Genomic DNA, 22971 nt, shown 5'->3' with positions numbered 1-22971 from the left:
ATATGTATTTACAGTTGTTATATTTTCCTTTTGGATTGATCCTTTGATCATTATGTAATGTCCTTCTTTGTCTCTTGTAACCATTTTTATTTTAAAGTCTGTTTTGTCTGATGTGACTATTGCTACTCCAGCCTTCTTTTGATTACTATTTGTATGGAACATCTTCTTCCGTCTTTTCACTTTCAGTTTGTATGTATCCCTAAGACTGAAGTGGGTATCTTGCAGACAGCATAAAATGTGAGTCTTTTTTTTTTGTATCCATTCAGCCAGTCTGTGTCTTTCAGTTGAAACATTTAGCCATTTACATTTAAGGTAATTATTTATATGTATGTTATTATTGCTATTTTGTTAACTGTTTTGGATTTTTTTGGTTGGTCTTTTTTCTTCCTTTCTTGTTTTCTTCTTTTGCAGTTTTATGACTATCTTTAGAGTTGTGTTTGGGTTGATTTTTTAGTATTTATGTGTGTATCTACTATAGATTTTGGGGATGCAGTTTCCATGAGGTTTTGATAGGAGAATATAGATAGATAGAGAGATAGAATATATATATATATAGATAGGATATATATATATATAGATAGATAGGATATATATAGATAGATAGGAGAATATATGTATATATATATTATTGATTTAAATTTCTGGTCTCTTAATTGTGAATGCATCTCCAGTACCCTACATCTGTACCTTTGTCTTTTCATGATTGCTGGTTTTGGAATCATACTTGTGTGTGGATGATTTCCTGCCTTTACTATACATTTACCTTTACTGTTGAGCTTTCTCATTTGTTATTTTCTTGTTTCCAGTTGTGGCCTTTTATTTTCCACCTAGAGAGATTTCTTTAGTATTTATTGTAAAGCCGATTTGGTGTTGCTGAATTCTCTTAGCCTTTGCTTATCTGTAAAGGTTTTAACTTCTTCAAATCTGAATGAGAGCTTACTGGGTGGAGTATTCTTGGTTGTAGTTTTCTTCCTTTCATCACTTTAAGTATATTGTGCCACTCCCTTCTGGCCTGCAGAGTTTCTGCTGAGAAATCATCTGATAACCTTATTGGGATTCCCTTGTAGGTTATTTGTTGCTTTTCCCTAGCTACTTTCAATATTTTCTCTTTGTCTTTAATTTTGGTCAATTTTATTAACATGTGTCTCAGGGTGTTCCTCCTTGGGTTTATTCTGTATGGTATTTGTTGTGCTTGTGGATATGAGTGAGTGATTTCTTTCCCATGTTAGGGAAGTTTTGGCTATTATCTCTTCAAATATTTTCTCTGGCCCTTTCTCTCTCTTTTCCTTCTGGTACCCCCTATACTGCAAATGTTGGTGCCTTTAAAGTTGTCCCATAGTTCTCTTGGACTGCCTTCATTTCTTTTCTTTTTTCCCCACTTTATTCTGTTCTGCATCAGTGATTCCACCAGTATGTCTTCCACCTCACTTGTTTGTTCTTCTGCCACATGTATTCTACTATTGGTTTCTACTACTAAGTTTTTAATTTTGGTTATTGTATTTTGAGTGTCTGCTTGTTTAATCTTTAAATCTTCTATTTCTTTGTTCAACTTAAAAAAAATATATCAACCTTTGCCTCCAGTTTTTTTCTGAGATCTTGGATCATCTTTACTGTCATTACTCTAAAGTCTTTTCCATGGAGGTTGCTAATCTCCAGTTTACTTAGCTGTTTTTCTGGGGTTTTGTCTTGTTCCTTCATCCAGATCATATTTCTCTCTTTTCATTTTGTGTAGTCTCATTTACATAAGCTATAGACTTGTAACTTTTCTTGCTTCTGGTGTCTGCCACCTTGTGGCTGAAATTGATATAGGGGCTTCAGCAACCTGCAAGTTGTTGCAGGCTTCTTAGTGGGAGGGACTGGTGACTGTCTCCTGGCTGGTGGAGCTGAATCTTGTCCCTCTGGTGGTTAGGGCTTTGTCTCTGGGTGTGATTAGAAGTGGTTGTTTGCTTAGAAGGACTTTACACAGCCTGTTTACTGATGAGTGGGACTGAATTCCTACCTCGTTTGTTGTTTGGCATGGGGCTTCTCAGCCCTCATGGCTGAGATTTTTTTTCCCAATAATGGCAGCCTCTGGGAGAGCTTATGCCAATGATTATTCCCAGTACCTCCACCTCCAATGTCCTGCCCCTATAGCAAGCCATAGCCACCCCCTCCTTTTACAGGAGACCCTCCAAAACCTGCAGGTAGTTCTGACTCAGATTCTTATGGAGTCCCTACTTTGTCCTGGGACCCAGTGAATATAAAGCCCCATGTGAGCCGTGCAAGAGTGGAGTCTCTGTTTCCTTCAGTCCAGTAGATCTCCTGCACACAAGCCCTGCTGGCCTTCAATGCTGAGTGCTCTGGGGCCTCCTCCTCTCAATGCCAGACCGGGGAATGTGACATGGAGTTTGGAACTCTCACTCCTTTGGGAAAACCTCTGTGATGTAGTTATTTTCCAGTCTGTGTGTGTCACTCACCCAGTAGGCATGGGAGTGCTTATATTGAGAAAGTACCCCTCCTGCCATTTCAGTGTGGCTTCTTCTTTGTCTGGGTGTAGGGGTCTTTTTTGATAGCTTCCAGTGTATTTTGTTGATGGCTGTTCACCAGTTAGTTGTAATTTTAGTGTTTTCATGAGAGAAGCTGAGCTTAAGTCCTTCTACTCTGCCATCTTGTCCCAATCCACCTATCAGTGTTTTTTTTTTCTTTTCTTTTCTTTTCTTAATGTTAATCTGTAGTTGATGCATATTCTCAGGGAAAAAAATTTAGGTGAAAAAAAAAATGGCCTCAAATGGGGTTTTACTTTTAGCCCAGGCAGCTCCAGAAGCCTAATGGTCACATCATTGTCCTGAGAACAAAGCTCACTTATATCGCCTCTATATATCAGCCTTTTCAGGGATTTAAGGATGAGTTCAAGGGCATACACTTGGGTCAGAAAAATACATGAAGAAATTGAAACCTTCCATTGATACCTGTTCTCCCCAACCAAGCTCCAGTAACTCCTTTATCCTCTGAATAGGGTAAAGATGGTAAGTGTTCCCTGAGTTTTTCTCAATTAAAATATCATTTGACTAACCCACTAGAAACTATCTCATTTTTTAAAAAATGTGACAGCCCCTAAAATAGTTAAAAAATTACCTGAAATCAGTATTGTTAAAGAGATAACAAAAGGTTACAAAAAAATACTTAAAACATTTTTTTGACTCTTCCTCCAGTCCCAGGTTTCTCTTGAATTCAGTCCTCAATGAGAAATCTTTCCTCAAAGAAAGAAAATACTCCTCTTCCTCACTGCCGTCCCACAGGGTCATGACAGAAAAGTACTGTATTTTATTTTTTTTTTGTCTTTTCGTCTTTTTTGTTGTTGTTGTTGTTGCTATTTCTTGGGCCGCTCCCGCGGCATATGGAGGTTCCCAGGCTAGGGGTCGAATCGGACCTGTAGCCACCAGCCTACGCCAGAGCCACAGCAACGCGGGATCCGAGCCGCGTCTGCGACCTACACCACAGCTCATGGCAACGCCGGATCGTTAACCCACTGAGCAAGGGCAGGTACCGAACCCGCAACCTCATGGTTCCTAGTCGGATTCGTTAACCACTGCGCCACGATGGGAACTCCCAGAAAAGTACTGTATTTGTTTTCTTCTTTCTCTGCTCCTCAAAAGCATTTCAATCAAATAAAATTTTCCAAAATAAGGAATTATAGGAGGTAGATGCTTGGAAGGGAAAAAATTTATCGATGCCTAAGCAGGCAAGCCAATATACTGTTCTCATCAGGCTCAGGCTCCATGACTGATTCTTCCAGTTTTGTTTTGAGACTCCCCCATCCTAACACATACCCCCACAGCCACAGACATAACCATATAGATACACAAATATCCAAGAGATATTGTGTTAATGTTTAATATTTATGTCTTTCTTTTTCAGTGGTTCATTTAGATCTTACAGACAGGAACTACCCTGTACCCACATTAAAGATGAGGATCAGCATGTGGACAGTAGTAGCAGAGTAGAGAGAATATTAGATAAATGTGTGCAGTGAACCTCAGGAAACTCTAGTGGAGGTTGGGTGTTCACTGGATATTGGGAGAATAGCAGGCTGTGAGAGGCGAGGTCAGAGAGGGTATTCCAGGGACCAGGATGAGGTGAGCAATGTCCCAGAGGAGGGGAGTGGCAGATGACAGCACAGCAGCTGCCAGAGGGTCCTCTCTTCCTCACAGTGGAATGAAGCAGATCTGGTAGAAGGGAGGCACAGAAGCAAATCCATTGGCAACTGGAGTGGTGTCGATGTCCTTTGGATCAACCACAGATTTCAGGTTAAATTTCTGTAAAATTGTGGTCAGGAATAAAAATAGCTCCATGCGGGCCAGGCCCTCTCCCACACAAATCCGTTTTCCTGAAAATAACAGACCCAGGGGTTGGTTATTCTTCAAATAGCGTGTTTGTGACTGGCATGAAGAGAATACACAGTAACTATTTGGCAAATGATTGAATGGATGGATGGATGTGTGTGTGGATGGATTAATGGAAGACTAGCTGGATTGACAGAAGGACAGTAATGAAGATAGACAAACTTGTTAGCCACACAAAGTCTTTATCTTAACAAACATCCTTCATTCAACAGTGATAGAGTAACGGAGTTCCCATCGTGGTGCAGTGGTTAATGAATCCGACTAGGAACCATGAGGTTGCGAGTTTGGTCCCTGCCCTTGCTCAGTGGGTTAACGATCCGGCGTTGCCGTGAGCTGTGGTGTAGGTTGCAGATGCGGCTCGGATCCCGCATTGCTGTGGCTCTGGTGTAGGCCAGTGGCTACAGGTCCGATTCGACCCCTAGCCTGGGAACCTCCATATGCCGCGAAAGCGGCCCAAGAAAATAGCAAAAAGACAAAAAAAACAAAAACAAAAACAAAAAACAAAACAAAAAAAACAAAACAGTTATAGAGTATCAGTTATATGCTTATCACTTCAATAGGTAATCTTACATTATAGTGGCTCTTTTGGAATTTCAAATTTAAAACTATCTTTTTTTAGAAATACCCTCACATTGCTTCTCCAGTGGATTGAAGGGAGAAGAATGGAGAGGAGGCTCATGTATCTGTGTCTCCTTTTCGACATCTGGTACAAAATTCAGCTAAAGATTTTTTCACTAGTGTATTTTCAAAAGACTTATATGATGATCTAGATTTTAAATTTTAAATTGATTATATGACTGTACTTATCAAACTCATGTGTCTTACAGGATACAGTGCAATGGCTTGACTTGTCTCTTCACATTCTGTTCCCAGTCTGATGTCCCATGATCTTTCCTTCCATTAGTCACACCTTTTACTCTCAGCTCTAAGCCGAGCCACTCTTCATTACCTTCCAACACACCAGCCACGTCAAGCTCTTCATTACCTTCCAAGTCACCAGCCATGTCAAGCTTTATCTCATGCTGTTCCTCTTGGCTGAGATGTACTTCTATTTTACTTCCTTCCATTTCTAGGTCAGATATTGTATTTCCTTTACACTCTTTGGTAATTCCCTCAGGTCTTAGATTCTTACTCTCTCTGGGTTATTCCCTTTATTTTATAGTTTGTTAAAATGTGAATTCCTTGAATGAAGGGCTCAGTTCTTGTGTCTTAGATCTACAGTGCCACACTTGAAGCATGCATCAAGAGTCACAGAATAAACAAAGGTGACTCCATGGGCAGACACTCAGAGCACTCCTTTCAGGTATGAAGATCCAATAACCAAGACATAAGATCATGACTGGAGGAAGAGGATGATGCTCTGGAATCACTGCATGGTATCCTACCACAGCCCCAGTATTCCCCCACCCTATATTTAGTTGAAAGTTCTCCTCCTCGATCTAGAGCAAATGTCCTATTCCTATGGCTCATTACTTCCTTAAAAATGACCTTCCTTTTCTTCTTTCATTTCTCTATATCCCCTGTGCAGCAGCTCAAATATAATTTCTCTTATTAAAATGTTGCTTATTCCATCTTATGCCTCAGTACGGAGTATGAATAATCAGGAAAGAGGTGGTTTCCACCTCTTGTCGCTGAGCAGTCTGTTATTCCCTCTCTCATAGTACTAGTTGTACCATATGACAACAGTGTTTACTCCTTTCCTCCAGTAATTGGGATGTGAGCTTTAGGAGTGCCTATTTTATACTTCGACATACTTATGTCCCCATATCTCATCCTGTGGTGACAGGCAACAGATAGAAGATGATCAACAAAGTTATCTGACTTTGTCAGAACTGGTGAAGACGTATAAACTCACTTTCTAGGAAGAGTTCTGGGTACTGCAGTGACATATTTGGAGGCAGAATTCAATAAACCCACCTTCTAGCTTTCTTCTTTTGGAAGAACCAAATGACTTCCCAAGGCCCCACTGATGTGGCCCAACAATGAGGATGTATCAAGAGGTGGAAAAGTACATGGGCATTGCAAAGAGAAACTCTACTAGCTTGAGAGTGGGTACTGTGTACATTTTAGCTGATTTCATGAAGGTGTTTTGTTCCCCGAAGCACCAAAAGAAATGAATTTCTGTTACCTGTTGAGAAAGGCATGAAGTAGTCACTCTTCTTAAAGTTACCACTCTCATCTAGGAAATGGCCAGGGTCAAACACTTCTGGGTTGGGGAATGCTTTGCAATCATACAGCACAGAAGTCAAAGATGTTAATATTGTTGTGCCCTGGAATGAACAGACAAAGATAAACTGAGTTATTAAGAAGTTACAGAGCTAGAAGAAATGTTGGACATTACTTAGTCCAGTCTCTTTGATCCGTAGATGGAGAAACCGTGGTCCAAAGAAGTGAAGTGAAATTTCCAGGCAGACAGACCAGATAATAAACAAGGATGAGTTTAAGGTCAGTAGTTTCTAAATGCTGAACATGGGGAAATTAGCTGGTTCAAACAGGAGGGTGAGAGAACTTTATGGGTGATGTTTTATATTTTATGTCTTGATTGTTGTGTGGTTATATGACTGTACTTAAATACATATTAAGTGCATATGACTATACACTTAAAATGCTGAATTTTAATTTACATAATTTATACCTCAGCTAAAAATTAGGATAATACATTGTCACAAAAGCATATATGGTGAAATTTCCCTCCCACCTAACCAAGAAATCCCATTTAAACTTCTTAGAAATATTCATTCCCATGAGTTATATGTGCTCCCAGTAAATGTGGCCATCCAGAAATGATGTTATATGTTTTTATGTTTGAAAGCACAGAACATTTCACTTTCCTCCTGGCCTTACCTAAATCACAAGTAGTCTCACAAGCATCTGGACTTTTTTTTTTTTTTTTTTTTTGTCTTTTGTCCTTTTAGGGCCACACCTACAGCATTTGGAGGTTCCCAGGCTAGAGGTCTAATCGGAGCTACAGCTGCCGGCCTATGCCAGAGCCACAGCAACAATGAACTGAGCCACCTCTGCAACCTATACCATAAGCTCACGGCAACGCTGGATCCTTAACCCACTGAGTGAGGCCAGGGATTAAATCCACAACCTCATGGTTCCTAGTTGGATTTGTTTCCTCTGTGCCACAATGGGAACTCCTGGACTTTTTTTTTTTTTTTTTGTCTTTTCGCCATTTCTTGGGCCGCTCCCGCGGCATATGGAGGTTCCCAGGCTAGGGGTCTAATCAGAGCTGTAGCCACTGGCCTACGCCAGAGCCACAGCAATGCAGGATCTGAGCCGCATCTGCAACCTACACCACAGCTCATGGCAATGCCGGATCCTTAACCCGCTGAGCAAGGCCAGGGACTGAACCTGCAACCTCATGCCTCCTAGTTGGATTCGTTAACCACTGCACCATGACGGGAACTCCCTCCTGGACTTTTTAATAAGATAATTTAATATTTAATAATATAACTTGTATTAGTACTTATTAAGATAATTTGTGTACTGTCTCATATCGACAAATATACCTCTGCCTTATTTATGCTGCATAATATGAATGCCATTATACTATTCATAATCATTAGGTACTTTGCAGTATTTTATTCAAGCGATTATGTGATGAAGGAAATTTTAGACATTCATGCATTTGTATGCTGAATTTGAATTCTTGCATTATATTTTGTATTTTAATAGACTATCAAATTATCCTATAAAATGGGTATATTAATTTACATTTCAGTGCATGCAAGTGCCCATTTATAAATATCCTTACAAAAACAAAGCTTTGACAACCTTTGAAGCTGTGTCTTCATCAATCTGATGAGTGGAAATGGTATCTCATAGTTTTAGCTTGTATTCTGCATATGTTATCTGGCTTAATTCTTATTTATTTATTTATATTGAGGTATAGTTGGTGTAATACCCTACATTATATAGTCCCACTGAACATAATGAAGTAGCTGTTATCAGCAGTTCACAAATGACAAAATGGAGAGTTAGAGGAAAAAGAAATTTACACAAAATGATAGCTAAGAAGCAGAGCTTGAATTCATATTGAAGTCCTCCTGACTTTTTTCTCGGCTAATTTGTACTTACGAATAACTACCACTGTTTTCCATCTTTAGGGCACACTTTGCAAGCTGGAAGAACCTGATTCATTTACAAAAGCCAAAGGGAGAGTTATCCCTCTCTACATACCTCTCAATCCTCTGCCTGAGACATGCAGCAACTGATTCTGATCATGGGTTTTTTGGCCTGGAAATAACCTGAAAACCTGAAAAGAGGCATAATCTGGACCCATGAAATGCAAATTACCATTCTGCAACTCTGAGGATGTCATTCTTCCTCAAAACTGCGTTATAACCATCTCAAAATTATTTGTAGGGGGATGGTTTTAGCTTCTTCCTACTTTTCATTGAATATTTGTTTTCCTACTTTTCGCTGAACATTTGTTTTTTTAGTGATATAAATACTCAACTCCTTACGTGAAATTCCCAGAGCTTAACATAATGTCCATTTTCAGAATTATTCAACTTTCAGAAAGGTATGATGATGTATATACCATAGGTTTTATCCAATAAAATGTAGGATATTACCATAATATCAAGTATGTTGATTTTTTTAGAAATATGAATAGCATACAAAGTAGGATAAATAAGAATATAAATAGATTTACTTCAGTTCAAATAAGGCTTTAGACACCAAATGAAATTATGCCAAATTTATTTCTTTTTTATATTTTAAAATCTTTAGTATTATAAAATTGAGAATAAGAGATGTTATACCTGGTATTTGAAGAGAACCTAGATTTATGCTATCCAAACAGTAGCTACAGACCATATATGGTTATTTACATCTAACATTATTAGAAGCAAATTAAAATTAAAATACCGCCCCTTGGATACATGAACCACATTTCAGGTACACAGTAGGCACATATGGTTGATGGCTGCTGTACTGGCCCACACAGACATAGAATATTTCCATCATTGTTGAATTTTATTTGACCCTTCTCTCTTAAATCAAGCATCAGCAGACCACAGTGGAGGGGCAAAATCCAGCCAGCAGACCAACATGTTTTGGTATGGCCTACAAGTTAATTTTTAACTTGAAAATATGTGAATTTTAAAATTGAAAAAATCAGATGGGATTAAGATGGTGGAATAGAAGGACTGGAGCTCAACTTCTCTCCTAAAAACAACAAAATTCACAACTAAAGATGGGAAACCTTAAAAAAGATATCCTACTCCAGAGAAAAAGAGGAGGCTACATCAAGAGGTAGGTGGGGCGATTTCATGATATAACAACCCCATACCTCCCAGGTGGGAAGCCTACAGACTGGAAACTAACTGTTTCACAGAGACTCACCTACAGGAGTGAGAGTTCTGAGCCCCACATCAAACCCCCACACATGGGGATCTGGCACTGGGAGAAAGAGCCCCTGGAGCATCTGGCATTGAAGTCCAGTGGGGCTTGTGGGAAGGAGCTCCATGGGACTGGGGGAAATGGAGACCCCACTCTTAAAAGGCACACACGGACTTCCACGTGCACTGGGTCCCAGGGCAAAGTCTCCATAGGAATCTGGGTCAAACCTGACTGCAGTTGTTGGAGGACATCCTGGGGAAAAAAGGGGTGAATGTGACTTGTTGTGAGGGAAGGACCTTGGAAGCAAAACTCTTGGGAATATGCAGCAGCATGCCTTTCTCTGGAGGTGGCCATTTTGGGAAAATCTGGCCCCACCCATCAGTCAGTCAGCCAGCGGTGAGAAGCCCCAGGCCAAACAACAATCCAGGTGGGATCACAGCCATACCCCTCAGTAAGCAGGCTGCCTAAAGACCCCTCAGGCACACAGCTGCCTCTAATCCCATCCAGAGACTAAGCCCCACATACCAGAGGGATTAGAATCAGCTCCACCTACCAGGGGGCAGGCATCAGCCCCGCCCATCAGGAAGCCTACAGCAAGCTCCCATACTGACTTCAGCCACAAGGGGGGCAGACACCAGAGTAAGACAGGCTACAACTCGTAAAAAGGTCAAAACACTAAAAACCTATAAAAATGAAAAGATAGAGAACTATAACTCAGATGAGGGAGAAAGGAAAACCCCCAGAAAATCAGCTAAGCAATGAGGAGATTTTCAGCCTTCAGGAAAAAGACTTTAGATTGTTGATGCTGAAGATGATGCAAGACATTGGGAATAAACTGGAGGCAAAGATGGATAACTTACAGAGAACACTGAGCAAAGAGATACAAGATATAAAACTTAAACAAGAAGAGATGCAAAATACAATAACTGAAATAAAAAACTTATTAGAAGCAGCTAACAGCAGAATACAGGAGGCAGAAGAACGAATAAGCGAGGCAGAGGACAGATTAGTAGAAATTATGGGTGCAGAACAGAAAAGAGAAAAAAGATTGAAAACAAATGAAGAGAGTCTCAGAGAACTCTGGGACAATGTTAAATGCACCAACATCCATATTATAGGGGTGCCAGAAGGAGAAGAGAGAGAGAAGGAGACAGAAAAAATATTCCAACAGATAGTAGCCAAAAACTTCCCTAACATGGGAAAGGAATCACTCACTCAAATCCAGGAAGCACGAGTACTGTATAAAATAAACCCAAGGAGGAATACACTGAGACACATATTAATCAAACTGACCAAAATTAAAGACAAAGAGAAAATCTTGAAAGCAGCTAGGGAAAAGAAACAAATAACATGCAAGGGAACCCCAATAAGGTTATTAGCAGATTTTTCAGCAGAAACTCTGCAGGCCAGAAGGGAGTGGCATGATATACTTAACGTGATGAAAGGAAAAAACCTCCAACCAAGATTACTCTACCCAGCAAGGCTCTCATTCAGATTTGAAGGAGAAATCAAAACCTTCACAGATAAGAAAAAGTTGAGAGAATTTAGCAACACGGAACCAGCTTTACAACAAATACTAAAGGACCTTCTCTAGGCAGAAAAGAAAAGGCCGCAACCAGAAATAAAAACACCACAAATGACAAGGCTCACCAGTAAAGGTTTATATACAGTAAGGATACACAATCATCCACACACAATTATGCCACCAAAATCAGAAATCATGAGAAGAGGAGGGTATAAATGCAGGACACTGGAAATGCACTTGCAATTAAGAGAACAACAACTTGAAACAATCTCATATACACATAGACTCATATCAAAACTTTGGAATAGCTGCAAACCAAAAATCTACAATTAATACACAAGAAAGATCAATTCAAATACAACACTAAACATAGTCATCAGACCACAAGAGGAGAGAACAAGAAAGAAAGGAAAGAAAAAAGAGCAGCAAAAACAAATCCAAAGCAATTAATAAGATGGCAATAAGATCATACATATCAATAATTACCTTAGGTGTTAATGGACTAAACGCCCCAACCAAAAGTCATAGAATGGCTGAATGGATACCAAAACAAGACTCACATATATGTTGTCTTCAAAAGACCCACTTCACTTCTAGGGACACATACAAATTGAAAATGAGAGGATGGAAGAAAATATTTCATGCAAACAGGAATCAAAAGAAAGCTGGAGTAGCAATACTCATATCTGACAAAATAGACTCTAAAATGAAGACTCTTTTAAGCAATAAAGAAGGTCATTACATAATGATCAAAGGATCAATCCAGGAAGAAGATATAATAATTTAAATATCTATGCACCCAACATAGGTTCACCACAATATATAAGGCAACTGCTAACAACCTTAAAAGGACAAATCAACAATAACACAATAATAGTGGGGGACATTAACACCCCAATTACAGCAATGGACAGATCAACTAGACATAAAATCAATAAGGAAACACAGGTCCTGAATGATGCATTAAACCAGATGGACTTAATAGATATTTATAGCACATTCCATCCAAAAGCAACAGAATACACATTCTTCTCAAGTGCCCATGGAACATTCTCTAAGATGGATCACATCCTGGGCTACAAATCCAACCTTGGTAACTTTAAGAAAATTGAAATCGTATCAACCATCTTTTCCGACCACAATGCTATATGACTGGAAATCAACAACAAGAAAAAAACTGCAAAAAACACAAACATGTGGAGACTCAACAACATGCTACCGAACTACCAATGGGTCACTGAAGAAATCAAAGAGGAAATGAAAAAATACCTAGCATCAAATGACAACAAAGATATGACACTCCAAAATCTATGGGATGCAGCAAAAGCCATTCTAAGAGGAAAGTTTATATCAGTACAAGCCCACCTCAGGAAACAAAAAGCTCAAATAAACAAGCTAACTTGACAGCTAAAGCAGCTAGAGAGAGAACAGACAAGACCTAAAGAGAGTAGAAGGAAAGAAATCATAAAGATCACAGCAGAAATCAATGAAATAGAAACAAAGAAAAGCATAGTCAAGATCAATGAAACGAAAAGCTGGTTCTTTGAAAAGATCAACAAAATTGATAAACCCCTAGCCAGACTTATCAAGCAAAAAAGAGAGAGGACTCAAATCAATAAAATTAGAAATGAAAAAGGAGAAGTAACAATGGACATCACAGAAATACAAAGGATCATAAGAGACTACTATATGCAACTATACGCCAATAAAATGGAAAACCTAGAAGAAATGGAAAAATTCTTAGAAAAGTACAATCTTCCAAGACTAAACCAAGACGAAATAGAAAAAATGAATGGACCCATCACAAGAGCTGAAATCGAAACTGTGATTAAAAAACTTCCAACAATCAAGAGTCCAGGACCAGATGGCTTCACAGGCAAATTCTATCAAACATTTAGGGAAGAGCTAACACCTATCCTTCTGAAACTATTCCAAAAAATTGCAGAGGAAGGGATACTCCCAAACTCATTCTATGAGGCCACCGTCACCCTGGTACCAAAACCAGACAAAGACTCCACAAAAAAAGAAAACTACAGGCCAATATCACTGATGAACATCGATGCAAAAATCCTCAACAAAATACTAGCAATCTGAATCCAATAATACATTAACAGGATTGTACATCATGATCAAGTGGGATTTATCCCAGGGATGCAAGCGTTCTCCAATATCCGCAAATCCATCAGTGTGATATACCACATTAACAAACTGAAGAATAAAAACCATATGATCCTCTCAATAGACACGGAAAAAGCCTTTGACAAAATCCAACACCCATTTCTGGTAAAAACCCTTCAGAAAGTGGGCATAACAGGAACCTACCTCAACATGATAAAGGCCATATATGACAAACCCACAGCAAACATCATTCTCAATGGTGCAAAGCTGAAAAAATTCCTGCTGAGATCAGGAACAAGACAAGGATGTCCGCTCTCACCACTACTCTTCAACACAGTTCTGGAAGTCCTAGCCACAGCAATCAAAGAAGTAAAAGAAATAAAAGGAATCCGAATTGGAAAGGAAGAAGTAAAACTGTCACTATTTGTAGATGACATGATACTATACCTAGAGAATCCTAAAGACTCTACCAGAAAACTGTTAGAGCTCATCCATGAAATTGGCAAATTCGTAGGATACAAAATTAATACACAGAAATTGATGGCATTTCTACACATTAACAATGAAAAATCAGAAAGAGAAATTAGGGAAGCAATTCCGTTTACCACAGCATCCAAAAGAGTAATATACCTAGGAGTAAACATACTTAAAGAGACAAAAGACCTGTACTCTGAAAACTATAAGACACTGATGAACGAAATCAAAGATGACACAAATAGATGGAAAGATATACCATGCTTGTGGATTGAAAGAGTTAATATTATCAAAATGACTATACTACCTAAGGCAATCTACAGATTCAATGCAATTCCTTTCAAATTACCAAGGACATTTTCCACATACCTCCAACAAAATATTTTAAAGTTTGTTTGGAAGCACAAAAGACGCAGAATAGCCAAAGACATCCTGAAAAACAAAAATGGAGCTGGAGGAATCAGGCTCCAGGACTTCAGACTATACTACAAAGCAACAGTCATCAAAACCATATGGTACTGGCACAAGGACAGAAAGATGGATCAGTGGAACAGGATAGAAAGCCCAGAATTAAACCCACACACCTACAGCCCCATCAAAAAATAGGCAGAAGATCTAAACAGACAGTTCTCCAAAGAAGACATGCAGATGTCCAAAAAACACATGAAAAGATGTTCAACATCACTCATTATTAGAGAGATAAATATCAAAACCACTCTGAGGTAGCACCTTACACCAGCCAGAATGGCCATCATCCAAAAGTCTACAAACAATAAGTGCTGGAGAAGGTGTGGAGAAAAAGGAACCCTAGTACACTGTTGGTGGGATTGTAAATTGGTGCAATCACTGTGGAAAACAGTATGGAGATGCATCAGAACACTCAAAATAGAACTACCATTTGATCCAGTAATCCCACTCCTGGGCATCTATCCAGAGAAAACCACGATGCTCAAAGACACATGTACTCTGATGTTCATTGCAGCACTATTTACAATAGCCAAGACATGGAAATAACCTCAATGTCCATTAACAGAGGAGTGGATCAAAAATATGTGGTACATATACACAATGCAGTATTACTCAGCCCTTAAAAGGAACAAAATGCCAGCATTTTAAGCAAGATGGATGGACCTAGAAATTATCATGCTAAGTGAAGTCAGCCATACAATGAGACACCAACATCAAATGCTTTCACCGACATGTGGAATCTGAAAAAAGGACAGACGGAACTTCTTTGCAGAACAGATGCTGACTCACAGACATTGAAAAACTTATGGTCTCCAGAGGAGACAGTTTGGGGGTTGGGGGGATGTGCTTGGGCTGTGGGATGGAAATCCTGTGAAACTGGAATGTTACGATCATTATACAACTACAGATGTGATAAATTCATTTGAGTAATAAAAAAACAGTAAAAAATTGAAAAATTCAAAAGAATAATATTTTGTGGCACTTAAATTATTACATGAAATTTAAGTTTTGGTGTTCATAAGTGCTGGAATACAGCCATACTTGTTGGATTGCACATGGTCTGTAACTTATTTCATGCTATAGTGGAAGAAGAGAGAAGCAACTATGGAGACATTATGGCCCACAAAGCCTAAAATAATTACAAGCTAGGCGATTAGAGGAAAAGATTTACTAACTCCTGTTACAACTCATTATCACCACTTAGTGGCTACATCCTGTGGAGGAAGAAATCATTTATCTGATTGGCAAGAGGGTAGAATGAACCACCCACTGTTTTGTATTCCTTTACTAGATGGTCTTATTCTGAACCATCCACTGTTTTGTATTTCTTTACTAGATGGTCTTAGAAAAGGGTGAGTCATTATCTTGGTCTCTGGGTTATCTAGGCTCAAAGACAAGAGGCACATAATGAGCAGGCATGCAGAAGGATTTAAGTGTGCTCAGCAGATGCAGAGCACCCTAAAGCAGGTCTTCAAAGCTGATGAGCTGAAGTAGGGCTGGCAGTCCCTGTGTGAGTTATTAGTCCATGATTCCCATTTAGTCAATTATATGGGGAGAACCAAATTTCATTCATTCTTCCCTTTGGCTTTCAATATGAAAAACAAATCTTTTCCTGGTTGTTTTATAATTAATATATGATTACTATCCTCAGATCCTGTTATTAACAAAGAAAATTATTTTCCTGATTGTATCTCTTGGTGAAAAAAGAGAACTTGAAGTCCTAACCCTTCAAGTTGACTGGGACAAGGTGTATAGCTCTTGATTAAAGTTCTCAATTTCCTCTTGCCTAGAAGATGGTGATAGTCATTGGAACCTTAACAAACTCCAAATACTTTTTTTCCATGAAAGTAGAATTTTTTGGTTATCTTATTTTTAATAGTAATGTGTGATAATTTCAAGTAGCTTATAGCATACCACTGGAAGATTAAAATACAGAAACTCTGTATTAGAAGGCACTGGAAAGTAGCTAAGATAAAAATTAGTCTAGATATTCCAAAGGTAGGATAGGAGGTGGGATTGAGATGGTGGAGGAGTTAGACATTGCACTCAAGTTCTCCCACAAACACATAAAAAAAAAAACCTACCTACATGTAGCACAGTTTGCACAGAACATCTACTGAATGCAGGCAGAATGCCTTAACCCTCCAAAAGGGGCCAGAAACCCTCCACATAACTAGGTAGAGCAAAGGGCAAAAAAGAGAGAAAAGGAATCAGGATAGGACTAGCACTCCTGAGAGAGAGCTGTGAAAAAGGAAAGGAACTCACACCCTGGGAAGCCACTTGATGAGGAGATGAGCCAAGACTTTTTCTTTGATCAAAGTCTCAGAGAAAAGCACAGCAGGTGGACTGAGGAGGGCAAAGCAGAGAGACAGCCATACAGACCATGGTACCACTTCCCAGGACACCACAGCCTGAGATTCTCAGAAGGTGGCTAGGCATTGAGACTTAGGCTCCAGAGGTCATTTCTGGGGAGGGGACTAGGGATGGCTGCGTGGAGACAGTCTGAGGGGCTAGAGAGCAGAGCACCATAGCCAAGGGAACCCAGAAGGAAGCCTGGACCCACAGGAGGAGCAAGGTGCCATTGTTGGGGAAGGAAAGAGGAAGAGGGGTAGAATGTCATAGGAATATCTTTCTGTGTGCACCCATGGACTCTTGGAGGGTGGGGCTACAGGTGGAAAGGCACCTCTTGCATGGGCTACGGGTGATTGGGTGCCTCTTGCATGGTATACCAGTGGCGGGGGCAAACCACTGCAGTCATCTCAGACTCCAGAGGTCGGTGTGCCCTGCCCTGTCCATGAGCAGACACCACATGCATCCCCAGTTACCTCAGGGATCAGTGCAGAGGAGGGCACTGCAACCAAGCACCACCCATTGTTGCCTTCACTCCTACAAGCCCTGCTGCTGCCACTGCCAAATGCTCTAGGTACCACCTACCCCTGCCTGAAGGGAAGTGCCACTTCCCAGGGCCTTGCAACCAAGAGAATCCTGCACCATCTTCCTGTGGGTCCTTGCCATAACCAGGCACTGGCTACTAGCCCAGCCCATTCTTTCCGTCTCCCTGGAAACACATGCAGCATCCTATAAAGGGGATAATAGCCTGCATACATTGAGGACAGAGACAGCAAGCATCCAAACCAAAAGCAGCCCTCATGCCAAAAATAAATAGTAAGCCCTCACAAAATACCCAGGGGTCTGCGCATGTAAGTAGCCCTGCAAGACTACATGAGTAATTTTCCATTAACTCACAGAATTAGAAAAATAGAAGCAAAATGAAGAAGCCCAGGAACCATTCCCTGTTAAAATAGGAGAATTCCCCCTGAAGGAGCAAACAATGAAACAGACCTCTGCAATCTAACAGACACTGAGCTCAAAAGGAGATAGTGAAGAGACAGAAGGAATTAGCAGTTATGAAGAGTAATGCAGATTATTTTAGAAAGGAACTAGAACATATAAGGAGGAGCCAAGATAAACTAGAAAATTCATTTGCAGAGATGCAAAGCTGAGTTAAAGTCATTGAAGAAAAGAAGAAATAATGCAGAGGAATGAATTAGTGACTTGGAAGATAGAATACTAGAAATCACCCAATCAGGACAGCAGACAGAAAACCAAATGAAAACACATGAAAGCAATATAAGAGATCTATGGGATAACATAAAAGCAAGCCAATCTAGGCATAATAGGGATTCCAGAAGGAGAAGAACAAGGAAAGGGGATTGAAAATATATTTGAAGAAATTATGGCTGAAAACTTTCCATGCTTAAAGGAAATAGCAAGATTCAGGAAGAACAGAGGGCCCCAAACAAGTTGAACCCAAACAGGCCTGCATGAAGTCATATTATAATAAAAATGGCAAAAGGTGAAGATAAAAGAGAGAATTCTAAAGTCAGCAAGAGAAAAACAAAGAGTTAATTATTAGTCCCCCCCCCAAGGCTATTAGCTGATTTCTTTTTTTTTTTTTTGTCTTTTTGCTATTTCTTTGGGCCACTCCTGTGGCATATGGAGGTTCCCAGGCTAGGGGTTGAATTGGAGCTGCAGCCACCGGCCTACGCCAGGGCCACAGCAACGCGGGATCCGAGCTGCGTCTGCGACCTACACCACAGCTCATGGCAACACCGGATCGTTAACCCACTGAGCAAGGGCAGGGACCGAACCCGCAACCTCATGGTTCCTAGTCGGATTCGTTAACCACTGCACCACGACAGGAACTCCATTTCTTTACAGAAACACTATAGGCCAGAAGAGAGTGGCAAGATATAGTCAAATCTCTAAAAGGGAAAAATCTGCAGCCTAGAATACTCTACCCAGCAAGAGTATCATTTAAAATAGAAGGAGAAATAAAGAATTTCTTCAATAAACAAAAACTAAAAGAGTACAGCAACACTAAACTAATTTTAAAAGAAATACTGAAAGGTTGCCTCTAAATAAAAAAAGTAGAAACGGGATGGAGAAAATCACAATTGGAAAGGAATCACTTAAATAAGCCAGTATACAGATCTAAAAGGAAAAACCTATTGTAAAAGCAACAATAAACACAAAGAACAGCAAAAGGATAAACATGAAGGTGTTCAAAAAGGACATCAAAATCATAAAATGTGGGGAAGGAAAGTAAAAAAAAAATCTAGACCCTTTTTTTTTTTTTTTAAGAATGTGTTTGAGCCTGTATGACTATCAGGCTAAAGAAGGCAGATATAGGAAGGGGATAACATACTTGAAAAAAAGGGCATCCACAAACCAAAACCAAACACTACATTCACAAAAAGTACTATCAGGCTAAAGAAGGCAGATATAGGAAGGGGATAACATACTTGAAAAAAAGGGCATCCACAAATCAAAACCAAACACTACATTCACAAAAAGTAAAATGAAGACATAGCATGAAAGGGAATCATCCAACAAGAACAAAAAAAGAAAGGAACAAAGGAGAAACATAGAATCAACTGGAAAACAAGGTTTAAAATGGTAATAAATACATATTTATTAATAATTATCTTAAATATCAATGGACTGAAGGCTCCAATCCAAAGACATAGAATGGCAAACTGGATGAAAAAACAAGAGCCTACAATATGCTGCCTACTAGTGACTCACTTTAGGGCAGGGCATGGGAAAAGATATTTCATATGAATGGAAAATACAGGAAAGTGGGAGTTGCAATATCATATCAGACAAAATAGACTTTAAAATGAAGGCCATAAAGAAAGACAAAGAAGGACACTATTCAATGGTTAATTCAGGAAGAGGATATTGGAGCTCCCGTCGTGGCGCACTGGTTGACGAATCCGACTAGGAACCATGAGGTTGCAGGTTCGATCCCTGGCCTTGCTCAGTGGGTTGGGGATCTGGTGTTGCCGTGAGCTGTGGTGTAGGTTGTAGACACGGCTCGGATCCCCTGTTGCTGTGGTGTAGGCTGGTGGCTACAGCTCCGATTCAACCCCTAGCCTGGGAACCTCCATGTGCCGTGGCCCTAGAAAAGGTAAAAAAAAAAAAAAAAAAAAAAAAAAAAAAGGGATATTATAATCATCAATATATATGCCCCTAATATAGAAGCACCCAGATACATACAATACTGACATAATAGGACAAATTGATGGGAATACAAAAATACTAGGAGATATTAACACCCGACTCACATCAATGGACAGATCCACTAGACAGAAAATCAATAAGGCAACAGAAATCCTAAATCACACCATACAAAAGTTAGACTTAATTGACATTTTCTGGCATTACACCCAAAAAAATCAGAATATACTTTCTTTTCAAGTAAGAACATGGAACATGGAACATTCTCAAGGATTGTCTACATACTGAGGCACAAAAATAACCTCAACAAATGTAAGAATACAGAAATTATCTCAAGTATCTTCTCTGACCACAATGGCAGGTAACTAGAAATCAATCACAGGAAAAGAAAAGAGAAAAAAACTGACTATGTGGTGACTAAACAGCATGGCTACTAAAAAACCAATCAAGGAGGAAATCAAAAGTGAAATTAAAAAATACCTCAAGACAGGAGTCCCCGTCGTGGCGCAGTGGTTAACGAATCCGACTAGGAACCATGAGGTTGCGGGTTTGGTTCCTGGCCTTGCTCAGTGGGTTAAGGATCCGGCGTTGCCGTGAGCTGTGGTGTAGGTTGCAGACGCAGCTCGGATCCCGCGTTGCTGTGGCCCTGGCGTAGGCCGGTGGCTGCAGCTCCAATTCAACCCCTAGCCTTGGAACCTCCATATGCCGCGGGAGCAGCCCATGAAATAGCAACAACAACAACAACAACAAAAAAAGACAAAAGACAAAAAAAAAAAAAATACCTCAAGACAAATGATAATGAAAACACAACCATTCAAAATCTACGTGACACCGCAAAAGCAGTTCATAGAGGCAAGTTCATAGTGATACAGGCCTTCTTCAAAAAGAAGAAAAATCTCAAACAACTTAGCCCACCACCTAAAAGAATTAGAAAAAGAACAAACAACACCTAAAGTCAGCAGAAGCAAGGAGATCATAAAGATCTGAGAGGAAGTCACTAAAAGTTTAAAAAAAAAAAGAAAAAATCAATAAAACCAAGAGCTGGTTCTTTCAAAGGGTAAATAAAACTGACAAACCTCTGGCCAGACTCACCAAGAAGAGAAAAAGACTTCAAATAAACAAAATAAGAAATGAAAAAGGAGAAATCTCAATGGATACTGCATAAGTGCAAAAAACCATAAGAGAATACTATGAGCAATTCTATGCCAACAAATTTGACAACCTAGAAGAAATGGACAACTTTCTGGAGACACGCAACCCTCCAAAACTGAATCAAGAATAAATAGATCAACTGAACAGACCTACCACTAGAAATTAAATTGAATATGTTATAGAAACACTCCTTGGAGTTCCCATTGTGGTGCAGCAGAAACCAATCTGACTAGGAACCATGAGGTTGCAGGTTCAACCCTGGCCTTGCTCAATGGGTTAAGAATCCTACATTGCCATGAGCTATGGTGTAGGTCGCAGATGTGGCTCAGATCTGGCATTGTTGTGGCTGTGGCTGTGGCCAGCAGCTGTAGCTCCAATTCAACCCCTAGCCTGGGAACTGCTATGTGCCACAGGTGTGGCCCTAAAAAGCAAAAAATAAAAAAAAATAAAAACACTCCTACAAACAATGTCCAGGACATGTGGCTTCACAGGCAAATTCTACCAAACATACAAAGAAGAACTTATGCCCATTCTTCTTAAATTTTTCCAAATGGTTGAAGAAGGAACACTCGCAAAGATATTCTATGAAGCCACCCTCAACCTAATACTAAAACCAGACAGAGACACTACCAAAAAAGAAAATTATAGGCCAATATCTTTGATGAATATAGACACAAAAATTCTCAATAAAATTTTTTTTTTTTTATTTTCCCACTGTACAGCAAGGGGGTCAGGTTATCCTTACATGTATACATTACAATTACATTTTCCCCCCACCCTTTGTTCTGTTGCAACATGAGTATCTAGACATAGTTCTCAATGCTATTCAGCAGGATCTCCTTGTAAATCTATTCTAAGTTGTGTCTGATAAGCCCAATCTCCCAATCCCTCCCATTCCCTCCCCCTCCCATCAGGCAGCCACAAGTCTCTTCTCCAAGTCCATGATTTTCTTTTCTGAGGAGATGTTCATTTGTGCTGGATATTAGATTCCAATCTCAATAAAAATTTAACCAACCAAATCTAACAACATATAAAAAAGACCATACACCACAACCAAGTGGGATTCATCCCAAATTCACAAGGATGGTTCAGCATATGCACATCAATCAATGTCATACACCACGTTAAAAAAAGAAAAGCCAAAAACCACATGATCATCTTAATAGATGCAGAAAAAATATTTGACAAAATCCAACATACATTCATGATAAAAACTCTTACCAAAGTGGGTCTAGAGGGAACATATCTTAAAGCCGTTTATGACAATCCCACAGCCAATATAATATTCAATGGAGAAAAGCTGAAAGCCTTCCTACTAAAATCTGGAACAAAACAAGGATGCCCACTCTCCACTTTTACTCAATGTAGTATTGCAAATCCTAGCCACAGCAATCAGACAGACAAAAGAAATGAAAGGTATCCAAATTAGAAGAGAAGAACTAATACTGTCACTCTATGCAGATAACATAATACACTACACAGAAAACCGTAAGGTCTCTACACAAAAATCAGTCAAACTGTTCAATGAATTAAGAAAAGGAGAAGGGGAGTTCCTGTTGTGGCGCAGTGGTTAACGAATCCGACTGGGAACCATGAGGTTGCAGGTTCGGTCCCTGGCCTTGCTCAGTGGGTTAACGATCTGGCGTTGCCGTGAGCTGTGGTGTAGGTTGCAGACGCGGCTCAGATCCTGCGTTGCTGTGACTCTGGCATAGGCCAGTGGCTGCAGCTCCGATTCGACCCCTAGCCTGGGAACCTCCATATGCCATGAGAGCGGCCCCAGAAATGGTAAAAAGACAAAAAAAAAAAAAAAAAAAAAAAAAAGAAATAGGTTCCATTGCTGTATAATAACAATGAAATATTAAAGTGGAATATAAAATGCAATACCCTTTTAAATTTCACCCCCCAAATTAAATACTTACAAATAAACCTGACCAAGGAGGTGAAAGACTTATATGCTGAGAACTCTAAAACATTAAT

At 39.6% G+C, this 22971-nt stretch overlaps 1 protein-coding gene and 1 pseudogene across 2 annotated transcripts in view; one reads left to right on the top strand and one right to left on the bottom strand.

Annotated features, from left to right (window-relative positions):
• The window catches only part of CYP2C91 (cytochrome P450 2C21 pseudogene), a 39595-nt pseudogene extending 30625 nt beyond the window's left edge, over nt 1-8970 (top strand). The window contains exons 6-7 of the transcript NR_132429.1: nt 6749-6827; nt 8495-8970. The product of NR_132429.1 is annotated as a cytochrome P450 2C21 pseudogene (transcript). The remainder of the gene's footprint in view (nt 1-6748; nt 6828-8494) is intronic.
• The window catches only part of CYP2C42 (cytochrome P450 C42), a 35365-nt gene continuing 16251 nt past the window's right edge, over nt 3858-22971 (bottom strand). The window contains exons 8-9 of the mRNA NM_001167835.1: nt 6511-6652; nt 3858-4366 (exon numbers count right to left, since the gene is read on the bottom strand). Coding sequence (NP_001161307.1) covers nt 4185-4366; nt 6511-6652 — 324 coding nt within the window. The 3' untranslated portion in view covers nt 3858-4184. The remainder of the gene's footprint in view (nt 4367-6510; nt 6653-22971) is intronic.

This window comes from Sus scrofa, chromosome 14, assembly GCF_000003025.6.
Source record: "Sus scrofa isolate TJ Tabasco breed Duroc chromosome 14, Sscrofa11.1, whole genome shotgun sequence".
Classification (NCBI taxonomy): domain Eukaryota; kingdom Metazoa; phylum Chordata; class Mammalia; order Artiodactyla; family Suidae; genus Sus; species Sus scrofa.
This window is presented reverse-complemented; position numbering and strand designations above follow the sequence as displayed.